This window comes from Rhamphochromis longiceps, linkage group LG11, assembly GCF_057381845.1.
Source record: "Rhamphochromis longiceps isolate RC_006_pf linkage group LG11, R_longiceps_female_GT1.1, whole genome shotgun sequence".
Classification (NCBI taxonomy): domain Eukaryota; kingdom Metazoa; phylum Chordata; class Actinopteri; order Cichliformes; family Cichlidae; genus Rhamphochromis; species Rhamphochromis longiceps.
In genome coordinates, this window is record NC_140567.1 from 35,153,859 (window position 1) to 35,181,756 (window position 27,898).

Here is a 27,898-nt window from a genome sequence, read left to right on the forward strand (position 1 = left end):
GTTGCGATTTCAGTGAAAATTAAGGAAATAAAGAGCATTTATGGCACCGGAATGCTCCTGGGGGTATCTATGCGTGGCTTCGTTCCTACCGTACATGTTTACGGCTTTGAAATGAACAGTGAAAGCGAGCTTCGTGCTGATTTATTTGCTTCTGTGTCCATTGTTGTGCTTTTGTTTCCAAATCTGTGATTTTTTTTCATGCGTTTCCACATTTTGTCCATATTTATGTGTGCCTGCATGTGTTTTGCATCATCCAGGTATGATTCAGGTGGGGAAGTGGAACCCCGTCCCACTGTCATATGTGACAGACGCACCAGACGCCACAGTGGCAGACATGCTGCAGGACGTCTACCACGTGGTCACACTTAAGATCCAGCTGCACAGGTAAGCAACCAATCCACAAGTTTGGGCACATGTGCACCGGAATATTTACAGTTGCACCAGCCCAGAATGTGTGCACATGTTCATACATATTCTTACCTGAGTGCTAACCACAAAACTGTGTTTGAAGAGAACAGTTAGTCATGATCACATTAGCATTTTCCCCCCTCTGATCTGTTGCGCTGTTTATCCATCTAGATAATTTCGATGTGAGTTTCAGCGTTTTGAAGATATATTGGTTGTAGAAATGTCTGCCTTCTCATTGGTATAATGGAAATAAATGACACATATCTTGTGGTGCAAAAATGCCAAGACAATACATAATTAAACAAAACTCAGCAGCAATATGTATTTCTGGAAATCATAACCTGGTTGCTCAAAACAGTCCACCAACCTAGCTGTGAGTAGTTTCGTGTAGGAACTATTTTCTTTTTGCTGTCTACATCCGCCACGCAAAAGATTGGTGCAGCTAGCAAACAGTACAACTCAGGCAAAGGAGATACCGTCAGTGTTTATCACACTGTTTATTACATGTGCTGGTGGTGTTTTTGTCACTAGCATAAGCCTTTTGTGTCCCTTTTAGAGAGTGACACAGTGAACGGCTGAAGTTAAAAGTGTTTGGGGGGGTTTTCTGGAAAGAGAGATGGTCAACTTTTCAAATGTGTCACAAGTCCTTCAAGTAAGCAACTTGGCAGCCATCTTGAAACACATGCGGGCACTCACTTGGGTGGTTATTTTGAAGCATTTTTGTAAATAAGCGTGATTTTCAAGACTTGTTTAAAATCAGCAGTTTCTTTCAATTACTTTTTTCTTGACTTTGTCCTAAATTAAGGCTTTTAAAAAGCTTTGTTTTTACCTTAAAAGCTCTGCTACTACTAGCTTCTTTGCTGTTGTGTGAATTGACCATGATTCAAACGGGACATCAGCTGACATCTCCCAAACTGGACAGTTCACACCAAAATCTGTTAGATAAATACCACAGCAGGCCAAATTAAAAATACATAAATTAGACCTTTTTTTAATGAACTCTCTCTTGAAAGTGTGTAATCTCAATCTCAACCTCTCAATCTCTGCTTCTAGCAATAACACATATAGCATGTGCCAGTTTACGTGTTTAATACCGAGAAAAACATTATTACTCAGACTGGCCGTTTCCAGGAAGTGGGAAAAACCCATTCATAAACCAAAAAAAACCACTGATTAATTGATCAGAACACAGATTCCGGAGAATTCGAACTCTTGGTAACAATCTAGCTTATCCATAGCTGAGAAGTGATTCTATGAAATTAACCGCTGAGTGATTTTTAACATGTTGCAGTGGAAACGTGAAATATGATAAGTAAATAACCGTTTTTAAACCAAGCTCTGCTTCAGCTCCAAAAAAACCAAATAAACGAATGTGGTCGGTGACTGCGTGGCTAAAAATGACTCACCTGAAATAGTTCCATAAATAAACCTGGCTGCAGCGGATATTTTAGGCAAAATATATTTCTTTTGAGTCTACATTGTGAATGATGAAGATGAAACCTTTACTATACTGAATACTGCTAGCTTTCTCCTGTCATTGCTCACCATATTGTATGCTAAATTATTCTCTGTAGGTGTGAGGCTTTGTCATATTTATACACACGGCAAGAGCATACAAGCATTTATAGACATGGACACAAACAGGCTCATATGCACTCATGGACACACACACACATGCGCGCGCACACAAACAGCCGACTGGCTCTGGTGTGGAGGCTTGTGCCAGCTGCACGCTAACCCAGTGTTCTGCAACCCTCTGGAGAGCTGTTTCTACTCTTTTTCTACCTCGCTCTGCCTCTTCCTTTTCTCTTCCCTCTCCTTCTGTTTCCCCCGCCACCAACACCATCACCACCCACCTCCACCAATGAAGCACTCACACACACGCACACACACACAGGCACGGCGACTGATGTGAACACGTCCACCAGCCAGACTACAGAAGGTTGTGTTTATTTCCGGCTTGCTAGCCCCTGAATGCATGGATAGCTGTCTTTCTCCGCTGCCCCCCTCTCTCTCTCTCTCTCTCTCTCTCTGCCTGTCTCTCTCTCCCACTCTCCCTCCTCTTGTTCACTTCCGTCTCCCCAGAGGCTTTCTAGCTGCTGGAGCAGTTTAAGGTGTTCTGGAAAATCCATTGTTTGTGTGTTAGAGTGTGCATGTGTATGTTTTCTTAGTAGCAGATGTGGTGTGCATCCCTTTTCTGTTCTCCTCGCTCATAACATTTCCAACACACCGGCTGACAGATTTATGGACAGGCACACACACACACAGCATCTCATGCGCCCTCATCGCTCTCTTATTCACATCTCTAGCCAGGTTTAACGTGAAGTAATTCAGCGGTAAGTGTAATGCGAAACACACACAAAGTCACGGGAGCCCAGTTGAGTTATTCTCTGCTTCCACCCACCACGTAAATATATTTTACGTTTTCAAAACCCAGAATTCAGTCGGTGTCTCTGCAGCTCGCGATTGCAGCACAGGCGAACAGCAAAGACAGTCTGTTTGATATACAGCTTCATTTTGATTACGCCGTATATACGCAATTGTCAATATTGTTATTGGTTTGTATTTGTTTTTCCCCTTTTTCTTACCCATGCCGCCAAACTCTTAAAGCCCCCCCGCCCCGACTGCAGCAGAAATCTCGCCAGTAACACCTTAAATTGTTTCGCCGAGCACAACAAGCCAGGAAGGTAGAAGTAACACGAAATAATAGTCGCCACATGCAGCTGATGTATAATTCATGCATCAATCCAGCAGATGTGTTGTATAAAGTAATTAACTAATCAGAACAATCAGGAGAGAGAGAAAAAGAGAGAGAGAGAGAATATGAAAGAGGGAGAGAGATCGAGGCAGGCAGATACAGAGAGAGAGAGAGAGAGAGACAGAGCAATCTCCAGATGCATCTGCTTGATGCGCCAAATGAAATCTGTCTGTCTTGGAGGGGCGCTTGCAGCAGGAAAAACGAGCAGGGACCCGTGTGCGTTCAGCTCGCTTTCTCTCTGGTTTCCTCTCTGTCTTTGCTGCTCTGCCTATTTGATGCAAACCAGCCAATTTATCCACGTATGCATGTATATGTTCCTCAACCGGGGTCAGGCGAAATGCTGCAAACTGTGTTTGACACCTTTGTTTTTGGGGAAAGTGATTTGCTTCCAGAATTTTCAGCTCAGCACTTGATTAGTGGGGAAATGATCAGTCGAGTTGACTGACAGAAAATTAATCAGGAGTAATGATGATAATCGAAAAAGGTTCAAGCGTCTCGTGGCTGAGGATTTGGTGCGTTTCTCTTGTTTTTAGAAAATAGAACATAACAATTTTAACATGCGATTTCAAGACATTTTGTTATGGTTTCTGACATGTGTAGGCTAAATCGAATAGCAAAAGTATTGAAATTATGCTACAATAAAATATCCACTCGCTGCAGGTGATAATGTCCACAGCTTTTACAAATATTAGGCAGTTTTAGGAGTAGACTGAAGAAAACACCTATCTCGACTCTTAAATTTTTCTTATGCTTTTATGTTGTACACGCTGGATACTGTGCACTTATCATTTTCAGTGGGGTAGAATTGTATACTCACTAGATATGTCATTTACAACATTTCACTACAGTTGTCTGCGTTTTGTATTAGTACAGAATAGTAATTTCTTCGAATGAAAATTTCACACAAAACAATGCCAACACGTTCAGTGTGTGGAAAAAAGTAGGAAAAAAGCTTCTACTCTTAGCTAGCCAGTATTAACATCACGACACCTGCTGACCCTTTCCAAAAGCTGCAGATTGTTTGGTTTTCCCTCCGTCTGGCAACCTCTAAGAGTAAGATGTGGACAGTGTTTCACACCCAGCTTTTTGACTGTTACACTTGAAATATCAAATGTAAATGTGAAAATATGTGATTTAAGATGCAGCGAGATTTTTAAGGTCTATGATGTTGGATTGAAGTTGCACAAAAATACCTCTATAGTTCAATGTGTAATACACATGTGTAATGTCTATACTCAGTTGCAAGATTGTGAATTTTAGCATTTCATTGAAGATCCCATCAAAGCTGCTGCCTTCCTGTCTCAGTCTCCGTTCCATCTGAATTTGTTTTCATGCTCTACTCTTTCCCCCCTTCTCCTTTCTATCCCTGTCTGTCCTTTCCTCACACTCATCCCTTTCTTCTTCTCCCCATCCTTATCCTCCCTGTCACCCTCCACCCCAAATCCCTGTGTGTCTCCTCTCTCTTCACAGTTGTCCTAAGCTGGAGGACCTGCCGCCCGAGCAATGGAGCCACTCTACAGTAAGAAACGCCCTCAAGGAGTTACTCAAAGACATGAATCAGAGCTCTCTGGCTAAAGAATGTCCTTTATCACAGGTGCTGAAGACCAAACTGCTTATTCCAAAAAAAAAGACAAAAAACAAAACAAAAAGCCCAACCCTACACCCTTCTATCATACCGCACAACTAAACAAACACCACTGTGTCCATCACCTCCGTGTTTTATCTTTAACTTATCAAATGCCGTGAGTTTGATCACATGGGAAAGAGAATCAGCATAGAAAATCCAAATCAATGGCTATTGTTATTTGTTTGCCTCTTGATTTTTTTTTTGTTTCTTTCTTTTACCACCCACGACACACACACACACACACACACACTCACACACACAGGCTCGTATGTACCAGCAGCCAAAAAGCAGAGGTGTTGTTGAACGTATGGTTATTGTGAGATAAACACTGGCCCGGGCCCAGAACGATCTGGATGCTTTTTGTTCTTTTCTCATTTGATTCACTCTCAACATTTCAGGCTGGAGGTATGTTTAGGTTTTATATTCTGTGTCTTTCTTTTCCTCTTTTTTTTTTTTTTTTGTCGGCTGGGAGGTTGGATAGAAAGCACTAGTGCAGATATTGTATTAACAGGCGGTGTAGTCAGTATATCACAGAGGCAGCTCTGGAGTGAATGGAATGAAATGGCAGTATATCTCTCACAGGGGCCAATAATGTGCGTGTGTGAGGGAGTTACAGCACAAGGAGATATGTGTGCACCTGTGTGTATTTGCTTGTATATCAATGTGCAGAGCGCATATGCGAAATTGCTATTTGCGTTTTGCATGCGTGTGTGTATTCACATCGGAGCGTGTGCGTAGGTGCCTTCAGTACGAAGCCAGCTCTCCTCCTAGGCCACCGTATGGTCACCTGGAGACCCTCATTTGCGTTGTGTGCGAACGCGTGCGAGTGAGCTGCTGCTCTCGGTGTGTGTTCGTGCGTGTGTGTGTGTCTGTTTAGCCGGGCATGAGCAGTGCGCTGATGATGTAAAGAGTCCCTGGGTGGCGTTCAGGCGGAGCCCAGCCCGGTCTGGTAATCACCCTGTTTACGGTCCATATGTGAAGACGGCTCAGAAGAGAGCACACGCTAGCTCAGAGGATTTACCACACAAGCACACACACTCCTGCTCAGACACATTTTTGCTATATTGACATACACACCAGTCTCAAATTAAACTGAAGATTGTTTTTGGTTTGCAGAGAGGACGAGCTGCAGACCTGAAATTATCTGATCTTTTTTTCTTTGTGAATATCTTATGTATTTTACAAGCCAGTCTGGATTTCAGCGGCAACATTTAAATGGCAGCGTCCTTTGTAGATTTATGGCAGCTACAGTCAAAATGTAAGGCAGCGAGCTTAAAAAGAATAATCCAGTTTTTAAGTTTTCGTGTAACTTGGCAGCTTTGCCGTGTTGCTGCTTGATAATCTGATGATCTCCTCGCATGTATCTCTATCTGCCTCACTGAAACATGGCTGCCACGATGGTGTTTGACATCTGTTACTCTGTGGGGTTGCATGTGGCCAGTTACACCCATGGAGCGGCAGTTTGCTCCTCCTAAACCCGATTGGTTTACGACCGTGGTCATCCGCACGTTGCTTCGATACACGGACTCCCTGCCTTGCGAGCGGTGATGTCACCGCCTGTGTGCAGTCTCATGAGAAGGTGAGAAGCCAGGAAGCATTTGGCCCACCCGCTGAGATTTCTGAGTTGACAGAAAAAAAAAGGAGAGAGAAATGAGTGGGAGGAGAAAGGGGCGTTGCAGGAGGGAGCAGAAGATTGGCACCTTTTTAGGATTAGTGTTTCCTTGATATTCTTCTGCGTAATCCCAGACCGAAAAGAGAGGTTAACAGATGAGAGAATCGCAGCGAGTGAGTGAAAGAGAATTAGCCCACCTCTGAACAGGGCTCTGAAGAGAGACAGGGGTGGGGGGTAGAGGAGGAGGGGGAGCAGAGCAGCGAGGGGAGGGCGGTGGGGCGTTATTTTGTGAAATGCTTCTTTTGTCCGGGGCCTTGTCAAACATTTAGTTTCATTCTTTTGTAGCGGAGAGTCATGCTTTGTGTGTTCGGCCTACAAATGGCTCGAGGAAACTCAAGAGAATGCAGTGTTCACTAATGCCTGTTGTCATTCTGCTACAGGAACTGTTTCTGACCCGTGCGAAATACGAAGCACGCTTCAGGATTCACAGTTCATAGCTGGGAGAGGCATCTGCAAAATACAACTTCTCCCTCAATCAGGCTGATTTTGTTTTCTGAGGTTGCTACCAAGCTTAGCATCCCCCTTGCCCATATTCTCAGAAACTATGGCAACAAATGAGATTTCCCCCCCACGCCCCCCACCATCGCCACCACCTCACCCCACTCTTTCCCATTGCCACCACTACCTCTTCTTGCCCACCCCCTGTTCACTCTCGCTGGGCGGCCCCTGATGCACCAGCTGCTGCGTTGTGTAGCAGCAAATAGTCATCAAAATGCCATCTTTTGCAGGCCTTCACCACCTCGGCTGCCACAGGCATAACCTGGCTGCCAGTGCGTGTGTGTGTGTTAGAATGAAGGAAGGGGAGGGGTCATCCCAGTTGAGGTGGATATGTGCCATAATTGAGCTCTGTTAGATGTTGGCGAGAGACGAGGCGCAGTGTTGCAAATGGGATGCGCTTTTTTCCCCAGCTGATTCAAGACATCAGGCTAAGTTGGAATGCGTGTTGGTGTTTAATTGTGTATGTGCTTGTGTGAGTTTGTGTAACAGCACCATGTGTGTTTGTCTGCAGGGGTTGTACTCTGTATGTGTGTGTGTGTGTTTGCCAGTGTGTATATACCACACTCTAACACTAGCAGCTGGGTGCCTACAGTACCTGCCTGCTGCACTGCTATTTTCTTACACACACACACACACACACACACACACACACACACACACACACACACACACACACACACACACTCTTTCCTCGCTCTTCCTGTCTCCCATGTTGGGGAGTGGAATAGATGTTGGGGACCGATAGTAGCCCAGTGCCACTTCCTGGTCTTGCTGATAAGCTCTCTGTGCTGCAGATGGCTATCACTTAAAGGGTCCACACACGTGCTCATGCACAGAGACACACCCGCAAACTCTCACACACACACAAATGCAGTCATGCTACCTGTTGACAAGCCCTAGCACAGCCCTCCCGCTGGCACCGCAGTGGCAGCAGAGGCTCTGGTTATCTGCTTGATTTCACTTAGTGCGTATGCATGTGTGTGTGACAGAGCGGTGGGGAGAGGGAGAGAATAGGTGTGTGTGTGTTGTTTCGTTCTCACATACACACAGGGCCCCCTGTGAGAGGTAGAGTGATGTATTGAGGGAGAGGGCTGATTAATGAGGAGCGTTTATTAGAACATCTGTGTCAAAGATGGCGGAGAAAGAGGGAGCGAGAGAGATAGGGGAGAAAGACGGGAAGTGAGGGAGAAAAAAGCACACCGTCTTTTGCAGGCCTCCTGTTTGTTGCCTGGAGCCGCCTAAGCCCAGATATACTGTAAATAAAAGATGCCAGGCTGGAGGAGAGGAGTTCATTATCCCCCTGACTTAAAGGCGAATTCTTCTTACGTTTTAAATACGTGGTTTGCAGATGGATCTTTGGGTGGGGACGTGGAGTTGGAGAGAGACTGTCAATGTAGGACCAGAGAATTTTGAACTTGCAGCTACTATTTCCTAATACCAGTATTGTATAAAAATGAGTCAGTTCATGCATAAAAGTGTGACCCATTAAACCGAACCTGAACTCCGTCAGCGCTTCCGTTGAATGAAGGCTTTTCAATATATTGATAAAAGACTGCTTTGTTGTAGCGTACAAGTCCAAATGCAGACCTTTTCACCCTCCTGTTTTTCATCATGCACCGCAGCATGGTTGGCACAAGTTCTCACCCAGCTGCACGAATGTGACTCGCCTCAGCTGCCTGAATTTGCCTTTAAAGAAAAAGAAAGAAAGAAATATTAATAATAATAAGCAGCTGAATGTTGAACTTGACTCCACCTGGTACAAGCAGGTATAGTAGTAATTGTGTGTGTGATAGTTGGTGTCTTTTGTCATTTCCATGACACAAAATTCGATGTCTTCCTAAACATGTAATTGCTTCTTTTCCAACCTCGGCTGGGTTTTAATATTACTGAACCAAGACTTGGCTAGCACAGAGCTCTAGCTTTTATAACGTCTCCTGTGTGGTATTCTCTGTCTCAAACAGAGGAATGGAAAATATTCCTCATGTAAATCTTTTAGGAGGAAGCTGGTTAAAATTGTGCCTTACCTGCTGCTTTTTTTTTTTTAACAAAAGGAACCTGTGTCTGTCTTGTTTCTTTTGGGTGGCTCGTTCCTGCCATGTCTAAAGTTTTCGGTGCGTCACACTTAGCTGCAGCGCTGCTGTATAAGGTGCGGCGTACGGCTTTAATCCGGAGGTCAGGAGTTCAGAGTTTGATCGACCTTTTTGATGGCACAGCTGTCACCCTTTAACCTCCTTTTGTGGTGAAAAGCTGGAGCCAGAGAACCAGAATCATCCTGTGGCTGTTCATTTCTGCTCACACTGCCATGCTACTCTGCCAGAAGGTTCCCCCCACCATCCTCCAAGCGCATATATTATAGAAAATGATAAAGATGGCATACCTATAATTTGAAAACAGATGGTTTGGTTCTTTTGAATATTTATAACAATCAAAAACAATTTCTCCTGTGCCAACCTCGCTATTCACCCGGAGGCCGGCAAGGTGTTAAAACATTCATTTTAATGAAACTGGATGGGAAAGAGGAAAAAAAACAGCTCTTTGTTTTTCCCAGGCGAAGGAGAGCGGTTGAAGTAAATGTTGAGAGGGCAAAGAGGCGACTGTATAGGGGGGAGATGGGAGCACGTACGCATCGGAGAACGACATGCTCGGTGCGGCCCCCAATCTGCTCGAAGTCGTTGTCTTTAACAGATTGTATAAATAAAGAGCCGCAAAATAAAAGAGGTTTATCTGTTTACATCGCCGAGCTCCCCAGGTGCTGATATTCAATAAGCAGCTATCTTCTTTTCCTTTCAAAGGTAAATATCTTTCCCACTGCATGCTCATGGAGTGAGCAGATGTAGAGCTCAGGTGACCTTATAAGTGACCCAAAAAGTTCAGACAAACTCATCGGCATTTGATAAAAAAAAATAAAAGTAATTGATTAATTAATAAGAGATAAATCCCCTTCTTTGGTTTAATTTGTTTTACCTGTAGAAGAAAACAATCTCAGATTTCTGCATGTCTGATACTTTTCAGTTAGCTTTTTTCCCCTGGTACTGGGTTTTACTCGATCCCTATATTTTATTTGTTTTGACAAGCTACAGTGTTACTGCATGTTTCACAAGCTTTACTATTATGTCTGCATTTTCCACAATGAGAATCTAAAGTCTCTCTCTCGTTTTCTCTCCCTCTCCCTCAATCAATCTCTCTCTTTCAGAGTATGATTTCCTCCATTGTGAACAGCACTTACTATGCAAATGTGTCGGCGGCGAAGTGTCAGGAATTTGGGCGCTGGTATAAACATTTCAAGAAGACAAAAGATATGATGGGTAAGCAAAACGGAGGGGCGCAAAGTATGGCGCTCACACTTTTGTCTCTTTGCACACACATTCTCTCTCTCACACACACACACACACACACACACACCAGTCACCATTGCAATATGTTCCCTAACCAACCGTCTCTTTGTCTTCCTGCTGTTGCATGAAGCAGAAATACATTTTTATTTTGTTGTCTAATAATTTAAGCTCACTGCAGGCAGTGTTACAGTTACACACAGTGTTAACTTTGCTTCATCCATTATTGCTTTAACTAACACTAATGCAAGAGCCAAAGTGACCCAAGATGTTTTGTGTTTTGTTTGTGTGTGTGTGTGAGTGAACAAAAGGCAAGTATGACTTCAGCCGGCCTAGTCTAAAATTCAATTAGATTTTCTTATCAAACTTCTACCAACACGTGCTTTATATAATCGCAGAAAAATCCCCTTTGACCTGCCAGGAAATGAGGTTATATAATAGCAGTAGCACCCAAGCTGCAGATAGCACGCCGATATATTTTTATGTCTTTTGATTCAGCAGAACAGCGCTCTGTTGTGAGCTGGTTTAATGCTGAGATATTAGCTTTACCAATCTGTTGAACATTATCTTTTTTCTTTACCAGTGTGCTGCTGCTGCTGCTCGCAGTGATGATAGACACAGATATTATATCAAAATGTTTTCACAGCCTTCCATGCAAATAGTGTGTTGTGATCATATCTTATCTGATGTTTTTTTTCCCCCCTCCATCAGTTAAAGTAGCAACATACACTGGGAACTTTATTTACTCGAGACCTGCTGTACTTTAGTACTCTCTTGCATACACCTACACATTTTCTGTCACAGTTGTTTTCTTTTTGGTTTTATGTTCCTTAAAAGTGGAAGCGCTGCAGCTGCCAGTCCGGCCTCAGTTTTAAATGCTGATGTTTTAAATGTCATATTTCTGCTTAGCTGGAGTGGGAGAGACAAATTGTAAAAAGCCTTAACCCTGTCTTTCTTTCCTCACAACTCTGCAATGTGTGTGTGTGTGTGTGTGTGTGTGTGTGTGTGTGTGTGTGTGTGTGTGTGTGTGTGTGTGTGTGTGTGTGTGCCTCGCTATTTGACTATTCAGGCATGCGTCAACCCTCCCAGCTGGAGGGGTACCTGGGGACGTGTGTCCTCCGTGAGAGCCCACGTGCCAATGCACTAGGTATGTTGCAACGTGGGCACACACACAAATACTCACACACACACACTGTAGAGGACTTTGCTTTGGCATTAATTAATTGTGCGGAAACTCAGTATAGCATTACTTACGGTGATGTCAAACCTGATCCTTACAGCCTTTCTCCTTGTTTGTACCTGTTTCTTGTAATGAGATTATACAGATTAATACACAAAGATAAACACACAGTCACTTTTTGAGAAACTTTCCTTTATACTCAGACTGTGACCTTAACTGCCGTTAACAACCAGACTTTCCAAAAACTGAATCACAATTATAATCTTGATCCAAAAACCAACAACAGTCATTTTAAAGTCACAATTAAAACAAAAAAAAATCGCTCTGTTAACTTTAACCCACAGGCTACACGTGGAAATCTCCATCTCAGTCACAACTAAACTTAGAGTTCCTTTACAATTTGAGAATCAATCTAAATGATTTATGCTTGTCTTTTTAAAAAAAGCAATAATTACTACACAGTTGTGTTTTTTCTTTGCATGATACTCTCTGAGGACTTCGAATCCTGATAAGAACCTAACCACAGATGTGTACGCACACAGAGAAGCAGCGATAGCATCTCAGGATGTACTCGTACACACTCAGATAAACTCACACGCACGCACGCCATGTTAGCCAAACCTCAGAAGCAAAAACTTTGGCACATGAGCCTCAGGTGCCCACCACATGCCCGTGGCAAAACCTCCTGCCCCAGTCCAACCTCAGTATTTATGATGGGCTGTTGTATGTGGCCACAAATGGCAGCAAGAGAAAAAACACTGGTGAACTGCCAAGCATGAAGGCTGCGAGAGAGAGAGGGGCGGGGGGCACAGCAACCCTTTGTGTTTTGAAAGCAGTGTCTTATGTGACTCTAAATTCACTTCAGCACATCATGTTCAGTGAGTAGCTTTAGCCTGAAGTCAAGGGGAACAAGTACCTGGTCACAGGTACTCTCTGTCAGCTGAAGTGGGTGCCAGCGAGTGAGCGCAGGGAAGGAAACAGGAGCAGGAGTTGGGTCAGTGTCTCTCTCTCTTTCTCGTTCCCTCATTCTCTCGCTCTCTCTCTCACTCCCAGTCACAAACACACACTCCCTCCCTCCCTCAGCCCACATCCCATTCCCATTGTGTGTTTAATCCGGGGCTCTTTTGTGGCAGGATTCCACACGAGGACTCCCGCTTCTGTGGCAGCCTTTTTCTCCCAGGGCCTGCCATGCTCTTCTGTCACCCCTTCTCTTTTCAATTTGCATGGAAATGCCTCCATGTGCCTGTGTGTTTGTGTGTTGCGAGTATGCCCCCCAGCAGTCTGTGTGAGCGAGCATATGCGCACTACGCACATACACACATTCACATATGAGTGAAAAGGCACACCATACCATCAGAGCCAGGGAATGCCAGGGATTATGGAAAGAGATGTGATTATTACCAAGATTTTTATTTTTTGTTGCCCCCCCCCCTCCACATCATTTGTTTTCGACAAACACTCAATAGACCCGTCTTGGCCGGGTGTTTTGTGCTTGCTGACAGTTAAGAAACAGGCAGCTCAAACACACGATTATTGTGGGTATTTTTGGAAAACATCCATGCACTTAATCTTTCATCTGCTGAAAAATTCAGCTTGTTGAAGACCCCCCCCCCAAAACCACCCCTTCCCTTAACAGCAATTTATGCTTTTCACATTCTCATACGATGCTTTTCTGTGGGATGTGGAGGCCGCAGCACACTTCTGAGGTGTTAATGTTGCCATCCGTATGAATTCTTAAATACTGCCCCCTCACTCACTCGGCATAGTACATGCAAAGAGCCTCAGCATATGTGAATTCCTTAAAGAGAGGCGGTAACCTGAAAACATTCAGCTGCTCCAAATGCTCATTCACTTCGTTGTGGGTAGCACTTTAAATGTTAAATCATTGTTTTCATCCTCTAAGCACATAATTTAAACCTGTCTTAAAATATTCCCCAGCAGCCATTATGGACTTAAAGATTCCCAAAGCAAGAGATGCTGCAAAAATCTCCAAAATGCCATTAAATGACGGCACATAGAATTTTTTTTTTCTCACAGACAGTTCGAGTCAAAACCGTTTCAGTATTTCAAACAGGGCAGTTCCTCCGGTTACTCGTTCTGTCCTCCAATGTACCCCTCCTTTCTCTCTTCGCTGTTCCAAACATTTTATATTTAAACCATCCTCCCCTAAATATGTCATATTGGCTAGCTTGTGTTCCTTATTTTAGAATTAAGGATGCAAAGAGAGAATCAGATTTAGCTGTATTGCTTCTGCCTCTGTGCATGCACATACACACAAACACGCACATATCATTTCTGTACCTACACACACACACAAGAATTTTTTTTTTCACATGATGAGGCCACAGACATTCTGTACTTAATTTCGAAGGCATGGTTAGTGGAAGACACAGGTCAAACACAATGAGGCTCTTTTATCTGCGTTTCCATCTTTTTCGTTTTTCTCTTTTTTTTACCCGGTCATTGGCAGGGAGGAAGAGACCAGTGGAGAGTTCTGGTTAGGGGGAAGATTCTAACCTCCCGTTGCTTTTCGTTGGTTTCTTAGATATGTGCGAGCTTCACAAATGAATTCCCTTCTCATATAATGTAAACAGGAATGTAAGCTGACAGGCTTAGATTGACTCGAGGCAAACATTTGATCTGATGCAGGCCGGGTCTGTTTCATTTCTTCTGATTAGAGAGTATGACTATGGTGCCATTAAACTGATGTTCATGATTGTTAGATGGCTATCTGCTAGTTTTTCTTTTTACGTCATTCTCCGCGCCTGTTTTTTCCTCCTCTGTTTTCTTTGTGGAATTTAAGCCAATCATTTGTTCGTGTCTATTTTTCTTTGTCTTTCTCCAGCGGAAATGGACGGCTTGTCCGACCTCTCCCCACCTGGCTCTAACCACAACCACAACCACCTGAGTTTTTCCCAGCAGCAGCAGCCGATCCCCGGCAGCACAGCGGAGCAGACTCCTTCGTCGCCGGTGCCGCCGCTGCCTCATGCTCCGCCGCCGCACGGTGGTCAAACGGGAGGCCGACAGCCCCAGCTCCCCGGTCTGCATCACCCGGGCTTGGTGTCCACACCCATCAGTCCCCAGCTGGTCAACCAGCAGCTTGTGATGGCACAGATCCTCAACCAGCAGTATGCAGTGAACCGGCTGCTGGCGCAGCAATCCCTGTCACAGCAGTACCTCAACCACCCACCTGTCAACCGCAGCTCCCACACCAAGCCTCTGGAGCCACAGGTGGCATCGAACACAGAGGTTTCCTCTGAGATTTACCAGTGGGTGAGGGACGAGCTAAAACGGGCCGGCATCTCACAGGCTGTCTTTGCCCGTGTGGCCTTCAACAGAACACAGGTGAGGAGATCGAATTGTAACAGAACTGACCTCAATCAGTGGGTTATATTTAAACTGGAAGAAAATTATAAAAAACATACTGCATCTGCCTACATCATACAGTCTTCATTCATTTTTTATCAATACTGTGTATATTCAGATGTTAATAAAGTATTTAAAATATGGAAAAGGTACCTTTACATCCCCTTAAAGTTCTTTAGTTGTAAAATCAAGTGGCACCGGTGAAATTCAGCCAAATACTCCCAACCAAAATCAAACCAAAAACATCAGCTTTTATCTCCCGTAGTAACACATCAAGTGTATATCTTACAACAACATCCTGTTTGAAAAGGAAGCGTATCACATTATCATTTCTACAATTTCACGAGATCTCTCTCGCTATGAAATGTTAGGAAAGGCTTCTGTATGAATCCACTGCTTATTCATAATTCTCACACACTCCAGTAGTCTAGCACCTCTGCTTCACTTGAAGACAGCTGGCAGGCTGCCATGTGAAAGACCCAGGTTCGGTCATGGCATCCGTTCTCTCTCTGCCAAAAATATGTGGTTTCACTGCAGAGTCAGAGGCCTAACAGACATATCAACAGACACACAGATGGCAGCGTTAAAGCCTTAAGACGTACTATCTGTGTTGGGGGGTTGACAACAAACCTCATTACCTCTCCATTTTCTTTGAACTTCTATATGTGAAAAAGAAAAGGGGGGAAAAAGAGCGATAAGGATCTATTGGAGTTAGAACGTACAGCAACAAAAATTATGTGAGTGTTTGTGTTACTTACTCAGACAGTGGTGGTTTTGTGCAGCATGGCAGGCTCCCACACAAATAGAGCCTTATCGGTGGCTGATGTTAGGAATTAGTCCAACGTGCCTTCGGAGGATTATTTATTAGGTTTGTGTTTCTTCACAAAGTCTGCATTAATAAAAGGACAGGGGAGGGAGGTGTTGGTTAGCAGGGTGAAGGGGCCTCTGTCAGTGCAGGAGGTGGATCAAAGGAGCAGAGGTTGCTTTTTTTTAATGGGGTGGACACTACTCAACCCAAAGAGACAGATAGAAATGGTTGATGGTGAAAACTGATAAGCATGTTCACACTGAAGAATGCAAACAGACACACACAGAGTTCAAGCATAAAAAGGATATACTGCTAATCTGTCCTCTGACAATGTGTATCCATCAAGTACACAGTCACACCAATAAAAATGTGTGGTTTGTTCACACATGTCTGCATACCACAGACCTGCATATTTTAAACATGACATATATGGCTGCATATATTTTAATAGTCACCGAAGAAACACCGCCAATCGCATATTGCAGTTCTGATCATTAGCCTGAGAGGACTCGAATGCTTTAAAAATAAATAAATAAAGGCACAAATCTGTTTTTACCATCACTTTGTTTTATTACCAAATCACACGTATTGATGGTGAGAGAAGCGGAGCGATGGTTTGCACAGTGTGTGGCCAAGAGCTGATGAAAAGGCCCAATCACACGTCTCTGATAATGGAGTCATCGCCGTCTCATAATGATGGAATTGAGCGCTATTGAAAAGTAAACAGAGGATACACTGATTGCCCGCTGAACAAGACAAGATGTTTCAGGCGAGTAGCTCCGCTCTTATCCAAAGCAGTACACGACTCAAAGAATATGTCCAAGATGTGCTAAATACCACCCATGTGCGATGGGTTCAGAGGCCACACACAAGTTTCAGTAAAGTGGGTTTTTTTCCCGTCATCTCCACAAATGATCATGGATGAAGTGCTTTAGACTGACAGAACAGTATTGTTGTACTTCCAGACAAAAGCCCTGCAGAGAGTCATGAGGATATGATGGGATGATTTTATAACATTAATAATGGACTGCTCTCTGTAGACAAAGCTCCTGCAAGTCTGTGAGAGGTGGAGACTCTCATATAATCAGTTGACTCAGAAAAGAAAGCGTGTGTGAGAGCGTCACAGCTCCATTGTCATTAGAGTCTCCATTTACACTTTACTGTCTTACTTAAGAACCCTCTAATGTGATTATTCTCCTTATTGGTTACCACCGTGACCCCTGCTTCACATCTATTTCCCGCTCTGGGAGCCTCTTACTCTCTCTTCCTCTTTCACTTTTCTTTGATGCTGCTCTCCGTCCACTGCTCTTTTGGCACCTTCTCGTTTCTTTTTCTTTTTTTCTTTTTTTAAATATATATACTAAATGTGGTTTCATCATGTAGGGCTTACTGTCTGAGATCCTGCGTAAGGAGGAAGATCCCAAGACGGCGTCCCAGTCGCTACTGGTCAACCTGCGCGCCATGCAGAACTTCCTGCAGCTGCCGGAGGCCGAACGTGACCGCATCTATCAGGATGAGCGGGAGCGCAGCCTCACGGCCGCCTCTGCAATGGGCTCCGCTCCGCTCATCAGCACCCCATCCAGCCGACCTGTACAGGTAAATTATTGTTTCTGTGGATGCTCTTCTGTGGTTATACAGCATGTTGTAATAACCTAAAAAAAACTTGCTTAAGTAGAACAGGCCCCTGCTGCTTATAGTGGATGCTGGGGTGGTGGATGGGTTCAACCAGCAGACACACATGCAAAGTTATGGAGCTTAAATACGCCACCAAATTAGGACGGTGAACTTGACATATGATGTGAGATGAGGCTGTGCTCCACTGGTAGCAGAAGTGTGATGGATAAAACACAAAGCATCAGCAGTTGTAGTAAATACTTTGTCAACTTTGGGACCCAAAAATCATGTAGTATTGATCATGTAGTATTGCCAACCGAACCCAGATGTTTATTGCCATTACCCTGCTTATTAAACTCCACAACTATTCTGTTGTGTGGCCAACTCAAAGAAAACCCTTTCTGCTCCGAGTCAGAGTAATCTGAAATGAAGTGACAGTTCTTTAAAGTCCTGTGGCTGACAAAAAGCAAAGAAAATCTACTTTCTACACGGTTATAGTTTTCAGTGTGCACGCAACACTCAGGGCTGATAAATCTACATTTCTACCCCATAAAACGACATATCTGAAGGGATCTGTTCCTTTGAACTGTTGAGCCAGCTCTGCCGAGATGTTGTTGGTATTTCATGAATGTGTTTACACGCAGTGAGCAACGGGTAAAGGTATGCATGCGTGAGAGCAGGTTGGATTGAGCTGAGAATGTCTGTCCGTCCGTCTTTGTGTTGGGATCACAGACAGACAGACAGACGTGTGAATCAAACCTCGTGACGCGGGCGCTTTTTTAGAGGTGCTGCAAACCACACAAGGTCAAACAAAACGCTATTTCCTTTTTCTTTCTTCTTCAGAAGATTCAGTCAGTTGGTATAAAACATTTGCGCGATGTTAAATATTTATACTGTACAAACACAGGCACCTCATGCACTCATTAGCACACTCTGTTTTCTGGGACAACAACAAGCGTGTGTACAAGAACAACCCCAACACATTGTTTCTTTGCATACTTCACATTCCCCTCTATTGTATCAGCCTCTCCAGAAACACATGGAACAAATAAAAGTCTGTCAGTGGTAAAGAGAACATACTTTACATTCTTCCTGCATGTAAATGAGTTGTGCATCATCCCCGCCCTCACCACACAGGTGAGAATGGTGCACAAATGATGGATAATTTTTTGTGCTAATTTTGACCTTTTACCATGCATTAGGCAGCATTAACAGCCCTCCCATTTCAAAAAAATAAAGCTCACTCGGTGATGACAAGCTCTGTGAAAGATCAAACATCGTTTAGTCAGTGCGTCTTTCAAAATCGCTTCGTACCACAGCACAACTTTGTACCCTCGCCGCAAATCAGTGTCCCTCATTTGAAAGGTATGTGGCAACTTTCTACCACTTAAGCCCATTTGAAGTGCGGTCAGCTGCATTTGGGAGGTGAGAGGGCCAGACAAAGGCTTCTTCTGTCCTGTCTCCGGTGAAAATTTGGCTTTTATTTAGGTGCGGAGGAGAGTGAGATAGAAGCCCCAGCCCACCCATCTTAAAAATCAATCTTCCCTCTGAAAAGGCTCAGCGTGGTGGCAGTGGCCGGCTGAAAAGAAAGAGTCGTACTGTGAAGCAGCGGTGCTGAACTTAAAGCAGGAGCATTTTGCAGTTCACGGCTCATCTTTACAATCTCAGGCTGTGCCGGCACAGGACGGGAACTCAAAGCAGCAGAGTGAACTATCGCACAGGAATTTATTGATGTAAAAAAAGGAAAATAAAAGAAGGTTTTGGCAAAATAATCTGCTTCTAGTGTTCCTGTTAGTGTCCTTAAAGCCAAGGCAGGAACGTGGAACTATGAAGTGCCTGTTAAGTTCATATCAGGCTTATCTTAGCATATCTGCAGTGAGCTCACAGAGCTGCAGAGGCACATAACGAAACAAAATAAAACAGAAATAAATCTCCAAGGCGGAGAATAAAGGCAGTGGCTACAGCATGGTGTAGAAAATTCAAATCCTGCTTTCTGATTTTTATTTTCACATCACTCAAAATACTGTTGGCACATCAGTACAATATCTCAAGGCCTAATATGCTTCACCTGTATGACTTAAACCAATTGACATTTATCATATAGACCTGTTTTCTGTCCTTCCTCTCACGCGCACACACAGATTTGCACACTCATACACCTGGCCATCTGCCAGCCTCTCCTATGAAGCAATGCGGTGTGAATTTAAGCACATAAATCAGACAGGGTGGCAATTGAGCCTGAGACAGAGGAGGGTTTTTATTGGCCTCATAAAAACAGATGCAGAGGTATGTTTCTCTCACATGTACCGATGGCTCGGCTCGACTCTCCCAAAGCCAGTTAGTGCATGTCTCTGCCTTAACAATTTGCTTGACACGGTACCCTCCTGCTCCCGCTGACAAGCCCGTGTCGAGCTGTCATAAAACAGGATAAAAGGCCCAGAAATTCTCAGACATTCCACTTTCACCACAAATTTCAGAGATTGTTTTTTAACACATAAAGGAGCTCGTATTAGGTGTCTAGACAAATACTTGAATATATATGTTTTTTGATCACCAGTTCCATCGTGAGATGGTAGCTGTTGGTGTTATTATGGTTTATTTGAATGCCATTTACTTGTACCCACACCCAACCCTGTCGATGGTTCCTTTCAAAAAGACTCGTATGGAATGATTCATATGCTAATGGTTCTTGGGTAATGCTTTTATTAGGATACTTGTTACCTTGTCAAAGGATTTTCGTCAAGATGCAACAAGCCGCTGAATGAAGATGATTTGATTTCACTTGACTTACATTTATTTTTTAATCACCGGCTTGACATAAGAATAATAACGTTTCACACAACACATCTAAGTGTTTTTGAGCAAAGTAAGGCTGGTGCTGTGTGTGGGTGAAATCTACACTCGAGCGCGCGGGTGTGTGTGTAAGAGTTGGCTGCATGCATGATCATGTGTTCAGACAGATTCCCTTTATTATTATTTTTTCTTATGTGAGCCTGAACAAATATGGTTGTGTTGTGTTCTAGCCCCGAAGGGAAGACTGTAACAGCGTAAGGCCGGAGGATTGGAATCCCCGAATCCCTGTGGGCATTTCACCTGTGAGCAAACAACTTCACCCCTTCACTTCCCCAACCCCAGCACTGCCAACTGGGCAGATACATTCTCATTGAAAATACAAGTCACTCTCATTGACAACAATATCCCTATGTCAGTGCAATTTTAGTGTTTTCTATGTTTATGAAGCTGGAAAGTTATTTTTCAAGCGCGAGGCAAATATTAATTTCTCTGTCTATCAGCGCAAAGTGTTATCAGAAAGTCTGGAACAATAAAGTTAAATTACATTACATTACTCTGTTGCAGTATTTAGTAAACCAACTGTCACACAACACTAATAAAAAAAAATCTTCAGACAGAGTAGAGAGTCCAGGTCCACACATGCAATCTAAACCTGCCAAATACAAATAGAATCTTATATCTAACAACATATTAGAGTTTAATAAAACCGGGAAAGCCTTTAAATCAAATGTTTGTTCTTTTTATTACCAGGTTAAACCGTCACCGCTGCCCAGCGAGTGGAACGGCAAGGCAGACAGCTGCATCCTCAACATCAACTCCACCATCTACGATGAGATCCAGCAGGAGATGAAGAGGGCCAAAGTGTCCCAGGCCTTGTTTGCAAAGGTGGCGGCCTCCAAGAGCCAGGTAGTGAAATACACACTAAAGAACTGTCGCAAATTGTCCTCTGTGTTTAGGTAGCATAATTTGTTAATTGGATCGTGCTTTCTAAAGTAGAGCTGTACTGATATGCCATAAATCCAAGCCTGAAAGTCCAGACGGGCATACGTAATTGTCCAATGTCCACACACGTGCAGACACAGCCTTTGTGTTTAAAGCCAGAAATTGAGGACCTTTTGTCTCTGATTGGTGAACTCTGGTGAATTTCCTTCAATGCGTGTGTGCAGGAAAACTGTACATCTCCATCAAAGGTTGGAGACGGCGCATAAGGAAACTTAGCTCAGTGTATCAGTGGAGCGATTTATCGTCATAATGACACATGTCTTCTTTATTGTGGGTTTGGAGTTTAGCAGTCGACACTGTTTCAACACCAAACAAACCTGTTTATATTAGCTCCACTCAGTTAGATGATGATGGGAGCCCCTGTCATCTTCTCACAAAGAGCGCAGAGCTCACACAACACAAGCTTGTGTGTGTTGGAAACAGAGGGTGAAAACATAGCGCCAGTTTAACTCTTTATTAAAAGCAATTAAAAATGTAGCACTGAGGACTTATTATTAAAGGTTTTCGTGTGTCTGTCGCAGGCAGAGTTGGGAAGATTTCCACAATTGTGCTTGATGAAGAAGATGGTGGGGGGGAGAAATAGATCACCAAGGGCGGAATAATCTTGAAATATCTGCAAAGGCTTTATTTTTTTCTTGCTGATTAGGATGATTATAGCCCCAGATAGCTTTGTTTTACCAAATTGCAGTTTGATGCACAAACCACTGTTTTTGTTAAGGAGTTCAAAGACTCCTTGGAAGGATAGAGAAAAGGGGGAGAGTGAGGCGGTCGCAGTATTAACTCGCTCATGTCTCTCTCTTCTCAAATGACGGTTTGTCTGGGAACAGGTTTCCATCATGCTGTCTCCACCTCCCTCCCATCTCTCTGTCTTGCCCCTCTACCTCTCTCGTTCCCCCGATTTCTGCCTCTCTTTCACGTTCCATTCATGGCAGGCGGGTGTGAATGTGAATTGAGCAGCAGATAAGAAGTGTGCTAATTATGCCTCTGAAAAGGGGCCTGGGAGAGCACTTATCTCTGGCTCTATCTCGTAATGGGCGCTCCCCGGGCAGCTGGTCCTCCCCCCTTACTACCCAGCCGGCATTGCCACATCTACCAGCACCGCCAGGCCAGCGGCTGCTCCTCCCCAGCAGCACCCACGTACTCTGAAAATCAGATGCTGGGACCCAGCTTTCCGCTGCAGTTTCCTCAAAAATATTCAAAAAAGAAATTGTCAATATATATTTTTTTAATTTAAAGCAGGACAGTGGGTTCATTGTGTTAGTTTCATGCTCTGGGCAGACAGTTCAAGCATTTTTATCTTACTATCCTCAATGCCAGCATCGCAGTCTGGATAAAAAAGGGTTTCCTTTCCCTCAATGCTGTGTATAGTATCACTGTCATACACAAAAGTAAATAAATATGGCACTTTGTGTAGGCAACCGCAGGGCTGCAATGATATGTTAAATGATAGATTAGCTAGTTTGCTCGTCAAGCAATGAGTCAATCATTTTTGTCAGGTCTCGTTGTAAAGACTTGCGGAAAGAGTTAATCACCACAACTGAAATTTACAGACGTCCCTAAACACCTCGCAAACAGGCAAACGGCTATGAAAGGTGATACACAGATATAGCGTTACTGTATTGAATAGAAGATGCCTATAAGGATACAATTACTTAACACAAACCATATGGAGCAAGTCTGAGCAGCAGAGCTAATGCTCACTGAGCCAGTTGGTAACTAATCAAATGTAATCTCGCCCTGTATTAATCACTTCCTCTGACATGCAGATAAGGAACAAAGTTGTATTTAGTGAGAACCTTTATTACCATCTTTGTACTCAATTTTACTGCAGTTTTTCGTACAGATTGAAAGTATCCTTGTGGCTGGGAGTGATGAAGCTGCAGTTTACCAATATTCTCTAAATGCCTCACAGACAGGCGATCGGTAGATGTGAAAGTGTAATAGAAGGCAGCTCTTAGTCAAAATACAAAGACTTGACACTGCACTAAATCAGGTCTCTAGCAATACACCCGAAGCAGGTGAACAATTGTCAAGAAATGAGAACAAACCATCCCGCTACACACACACACACACACACACACACACACACACACACACAAGCCCATTCAGCTATCTTAGTGAGGACCTTCATTGACATAATGGTTTCCCTAGCCCCTTACCCTGACCATTAAAAATGAATGCCTAACCCTAAACCTAACCATAACCTAATTGTAATCCTGACACTAAAAATACATTTTGAGCCTCAAACTTGTGAGGACCGGTGTGTGTGTTCTCACAAGTGACTGTTGGTTCTCACAAGTATAGTAGAATGCAGATTTCGGTCCTCACAAAGATAGCTAGACAGGAACACACACACAGATTCCTAAATAGATAAGAACCAAGCAGACGTCCTGTTCTCTTCCTCAGTGCGTCACCTTGGTTCCTGGGAAATTATGACGGCCATTTTTTTCAAAAGATTGTTGCCGATTTAACAAAACCAAGTGATTAGTCAATATAATAGTTATTGATTAATGATGAAAATATTAGTAGATTTTGAACTATTAAACATGAAATATCATATCCAGTAAAAGTGTGCTGCCTTTATGCTAACTGATAAAAGATGGCACTAGTTTTATTTTAACCAGAAAAAATCATTTTAAAATGTGGTGGTTTGTTGTAGAACACATACCCACAATATGCTCGTTAGTGATTAGCAGTGATTTGTTGTCTCTTTAGTCATATTACATATTATTGGCTGCAGTGGTTACTCATTTTTAAAAGAGGTGTTGCTTTAAAAACATTTTTTAGGTTTTTAAAATGCTAGTAAAATGCTTGTCTAAATCAGTGAGAGGAACAGCTGAATGTATCCATTTATAATGTTCAAAATCATCACTTAAGCTTAGGTCAAGAGAGGTTTGCAGCCTTGCAGGGGGAAAAAAATAACCATCCGAGCCGTGGGTAGAGCACCATGCCAGCAGAGACTGCTGGTACTGTGGTTGGTGATGAGGATGGAGGATGGGCTAGACTGGCAGGATGCCCATATGGGGTCCAGGGAAATAATCATGGGGGGAGGGGAAGGAAGAGGCCTCATCACTGAAACTGGCACTGTCCTGTCTGCTTGGTTTGCATTTCAAACTCTGCCTGTTCAGCTCAGCTTAGGGTTTCCCAGTATGTTTACATAAGCACGGGACCAGGTGACTTGGACACATGCGGGTAGGTGCACACCACTTGGTGTATTTAGAGTATCTGAGACAGCCAAGAAGATGAGAACAGATCTGACAATCTTTAAGGAGAGAAAGATGGGAGATGGTGACCTGACGGAGGCCACGGGCAGCAATACTTTGAGTAGAAAAGTTAACCCGAGCCTGCTCATTGGTTCACGCTCCACTGAGCGTGCGGTTAGGTGTGGAGCATGTACTGTGTGTTTTTCTGAGGAGGCACATTGAATGCGTGGACCAGTGCATGTATACTCCAGTGTGCATATTTATGTCGGCTGGTGTTTGGGGAGTTTTTGGAACGCAGCCATTCTGTCCTCTCCTAGGGCTCGTAACCACTGAAGGCCTCTGCCAGTCCTCACCCTCCACATGCACATATTCAACGTTGCATTTCAATCACTCTTTTACTGCCACATATTCAGAGTAGTAACTATAGAGCAGTGACTCTAACCCGAGCCATAATACTTTATCAGATTAATGTTTGCTATTTACTTGAAGTCAGACCATTCATTTTTTTAAGCAATCCACAAAGCCATTCTGATTTATTAGGATACATATTGTGTTTACTCTTTGATAAAATCGAAATCATTATTCATGATCCGTTCCTCAATGATTCAGACTGATCGAACGCTCCAAGAATGCTCCATCTCCATTTAGCTTCAGGAGATGTCAGACTTGGAGAAAACAACTGCGCGCTGCTGGTTCAAATCCAGCGTTGACACTGCCAGAAGTTGTGCTATTTGCCAAACGGCCCATTTCATTTTAGCCTGCAGAGGTGCAAGCTATGATCTGGATAGCTTGGAGTTGATGTCAACATTATTAACTGGCTCAGTAGGGCTAGTGCACTATCTAGCAAGCTGCAGTGCTTTGTTTTCATTCATGTTAACAGGGGAGGCTTGCTGTGTTGGCTAGCCTGACGGAGAGGGCAGCTAATATTCAGCTGAGCGATGGGAGGTCGGCTGAGGGTGGGGTGGAGCGGATCGGGGGCATTCCTTTGACACGACTTTTATGTCTAAACATTCCCAACACTTCCTGAGAGGAACTGTGCGGTGGATGGAATCAGAGTCCCTGCTGTCATAAAACAAGCACCCTGGGAGCCCTGCGCACTGCGGGGCTCAAAGCCGTCCGACTCCTCAATGGCCAGTGGAGTACAGAACGCAGTCAACACCACAAACGGCGCGCTCCCTCCCCATCTCTCTTTCTCTTTCTGTCTCCCTCTCTCACTCGCTCATTCTCCCCTGGAAGAGGCTACGCTAATTAGCCAGGCTCTAATGAGACAGAATGGCACTGATCTGGTCCGCCGCTGCGCCACCGGGGGGGCCGAGCAGGGGGGCTGGTGCAGTAGGGGAGAGAGAGGGGGGGGAGGTTGGTGTATGCCATCTGTCACCCTGCACCCGCCTGGCACGGCAGTCCCTGGAGTGGAGGAGGGGAGTGGTGGGGGGCCGGTGATGGCGGGGAGTGAGTGCCTCGTTGGTCTAAGGATATGGACTATTGGGTGAAGGTGGGTGGAGGCGGCGGGTGGGGATACTGATAGGAGGAAGGGAGGGTGACCGCATAACTGTGACTGCTTCATGTTTCCAAAGTTGCTAATTTCCTGTTACGGGTAGAATCCGCTTAGTGGTTTTACATGTTTTATATGGACATGAAAGCTTTTCTTAGCTTTAATCTCAGCCAACTATACCAAACCAGACACACACATGCAGCTCTGCTCCATCCAGTGGCTGCTTTACAAGAGGGGCAGATGGCTGACCTTTTCGGTGTCTCTGTCTAGATTGTGACCGTTCAGAGGTTTGTCTGTTGTGAGGAGCTGCTCGGGGTCGGAATATTAAAAGTCGCGTTTTTGCATGAAAATCGTGGCATCCATAGATCGTCAGAATCGACAGTGAAGATGTTACACTGGTACTTGTTACAGTTTTGCATCGCTTCCCACAAGTTTGACTTTTACTGTTACAGCAGTGCTGGCATCAAGTCTTAATTTTTGTTTGTGTGCTTCTCCTCACCTCTCTCTCTCAAATTAGGCAGATCAGAGTGAGCATATCACAGCCCCTGGGGATCTAAAAGGGCCGTGACTGTTTATTAATTGATTTATTTATTTATCTCCCGTGCCTGCTTGGTTATTAGGTTGCCATGGGAAACAGGCTAGGCCAGATCCCCTCCATTATTAAAGACACAATTTCTTGAACTGGAGACCCAGCTGTCTGAATAATTAATTTAGTGAACGAATTATCTTGCAAACGGTAAGTCTTCCCCTCCCTCTGAAATGAGCCTTTCTCTTATTGTTTAATGGACAGTGGAATTCCCACCAGCCTGTTTTCTGAGCCCTCCTCCTCTTAGTGGGAGCACGGGGTCTCACTGAGCATGCTCAGAGCACTTTGTGTCTCTCCTGCCATCTCTCTCACTTACGCCTTACATGCCACCTCTCACCCCATCTGTCTCCAACCGCACAACTCCCTCCCCCCTCGTCGCCCACCTCCTTCCCTGCAGTCCAAACTAGGAATCTGCCCCGACTGTCAAGACTCCAAATTGTCTCATCCTCATCACCTCTAGTACATTACTGTATGACAAATGTTTCGTGGAGCACAGCAGCTGTTAGCCAGTTCGCTACATAACTGAAGTAGCACTAGAGCTCTCTCGATAAACAAGCCTAACCGATGCTTATTCTGTCACACAGCTCACATCACTAGTTCTCACTGTTTTCTGGCTTGTTAGAAAAAGTTACTCCTATTCCACTGACAGGCACAGGGTTTTGCTAGCTTTTTCTTTCCTGCAAATGTTAGCAAGCTAACCCACTCCCACTGTCTCCACTTCTCCTGACAGACCACACAGGGCTTGTTCTGAGGCCCATTCTCGCTAATCTGATCAGGCAGGCAAATACGCCGGGAAAAGCGCTTTAATGATCCCCCTAATTACCTCAAGTCAATACCAACTGTATTATTAGACTCGGGGAAAATATTCCATTAGGGTGCCCCCCGTGGGAGTCCCCCCTGTGCGCGCTGATGTCACGCGCTGCGCGCCCCCTACGCTTGTAATTAATTTTATTTACACACGCAGGAATGCACAAGGTCGCACCTGCAGCCCGGAGCCGCCCGACTCGGCCCGCCTAATCAGATCTGTCATAATTACCATTCTGCATGCTTCTGACACACGCCGGGAAATATTTCAATTTAACTACAGCCACTAGCTCCGGCAGATGCAGCGTGAGAGAGAGAGAGAGTGTGTATCTGTGCTAGTGTGCGTGCATACAGAGTGTGAGAGAGGGGGAATTGCATGGGGAGATATTAGGACCTATCTAAGTCCTCATCCTGCTTACGTTCACTTGGTTTTGCTAGCATTATTTGTTCTCCTCTCTGTCTTTCAAAATCTCCTCTCTGTCTCTTTGCTTCCTCTGAGGATGACTGCCTCTCACTACTAATCACTTTATCCACATTGAATTCTATTAGTAGGTAAATTTACAATATACTGCATGAACTGAGCCTGACGAAGGGCTTCCAGCCATGTTTCACAGAGACATTTGAGGTTTTTCAGCTATTTTCTCAACATTTGAAAATTGTGATTTTATTTTAAGACAAGTCCCTTCAAATTGAACAGGAAACAAAAAAAACATATATCTTTTGTCTGCCTTTAAATATTTGATCAGTTTCACTAA

At 44.1% G+C, this 27,898-nt stretch overlaps 1 protein-coding gene across 3 annotated transcripts in view; it reads left to right on the forward strand.

Annotated features, from left to right (window-relative positions):
- Nucleotides 1–27,898, forward strand: part of satb1b (SATB homeobox 1b) — a 56,463-nt gene that overhangs the window by 17,392 nt on the left and 11,173 nt on the right. For 2 of the 3 annotated variants that reach the window (XM_085423804.1, XM_085423803.1), the window contains exons 4-11: nt 258–384; nt 4,637–4,760; nt 10,157–10,268; nt 11,365–11,442; nt 14,321–14,820; nt 17,033–17,245; nt 20,287–20,358; nt 20,807–20,962. In XM_085423804.1, coding sequence (XP_085279930.1) covers nt 258–384; nt 4,637–4,760; nt 10,157–10,268; nt 11,365–11,442; nt 14,321–14,820; nt 17,033–17,245; nt 20,287–20,358; nt 20,807–20,962 — 1,382 coding nt within the window. The remainder of the gene's footprint in view (nt 1–257; nt 385–4,636; nt 4,761–10,156; nt 10,269–11,364; nt 11,443–14,320; nt 14,821–17,032; nt 17,246–20,286; nt 20,359–20,806; nt 20,963–27,898) is intronic. The other variant, XM_085423805.1, reaches the window with a different exon arrangement.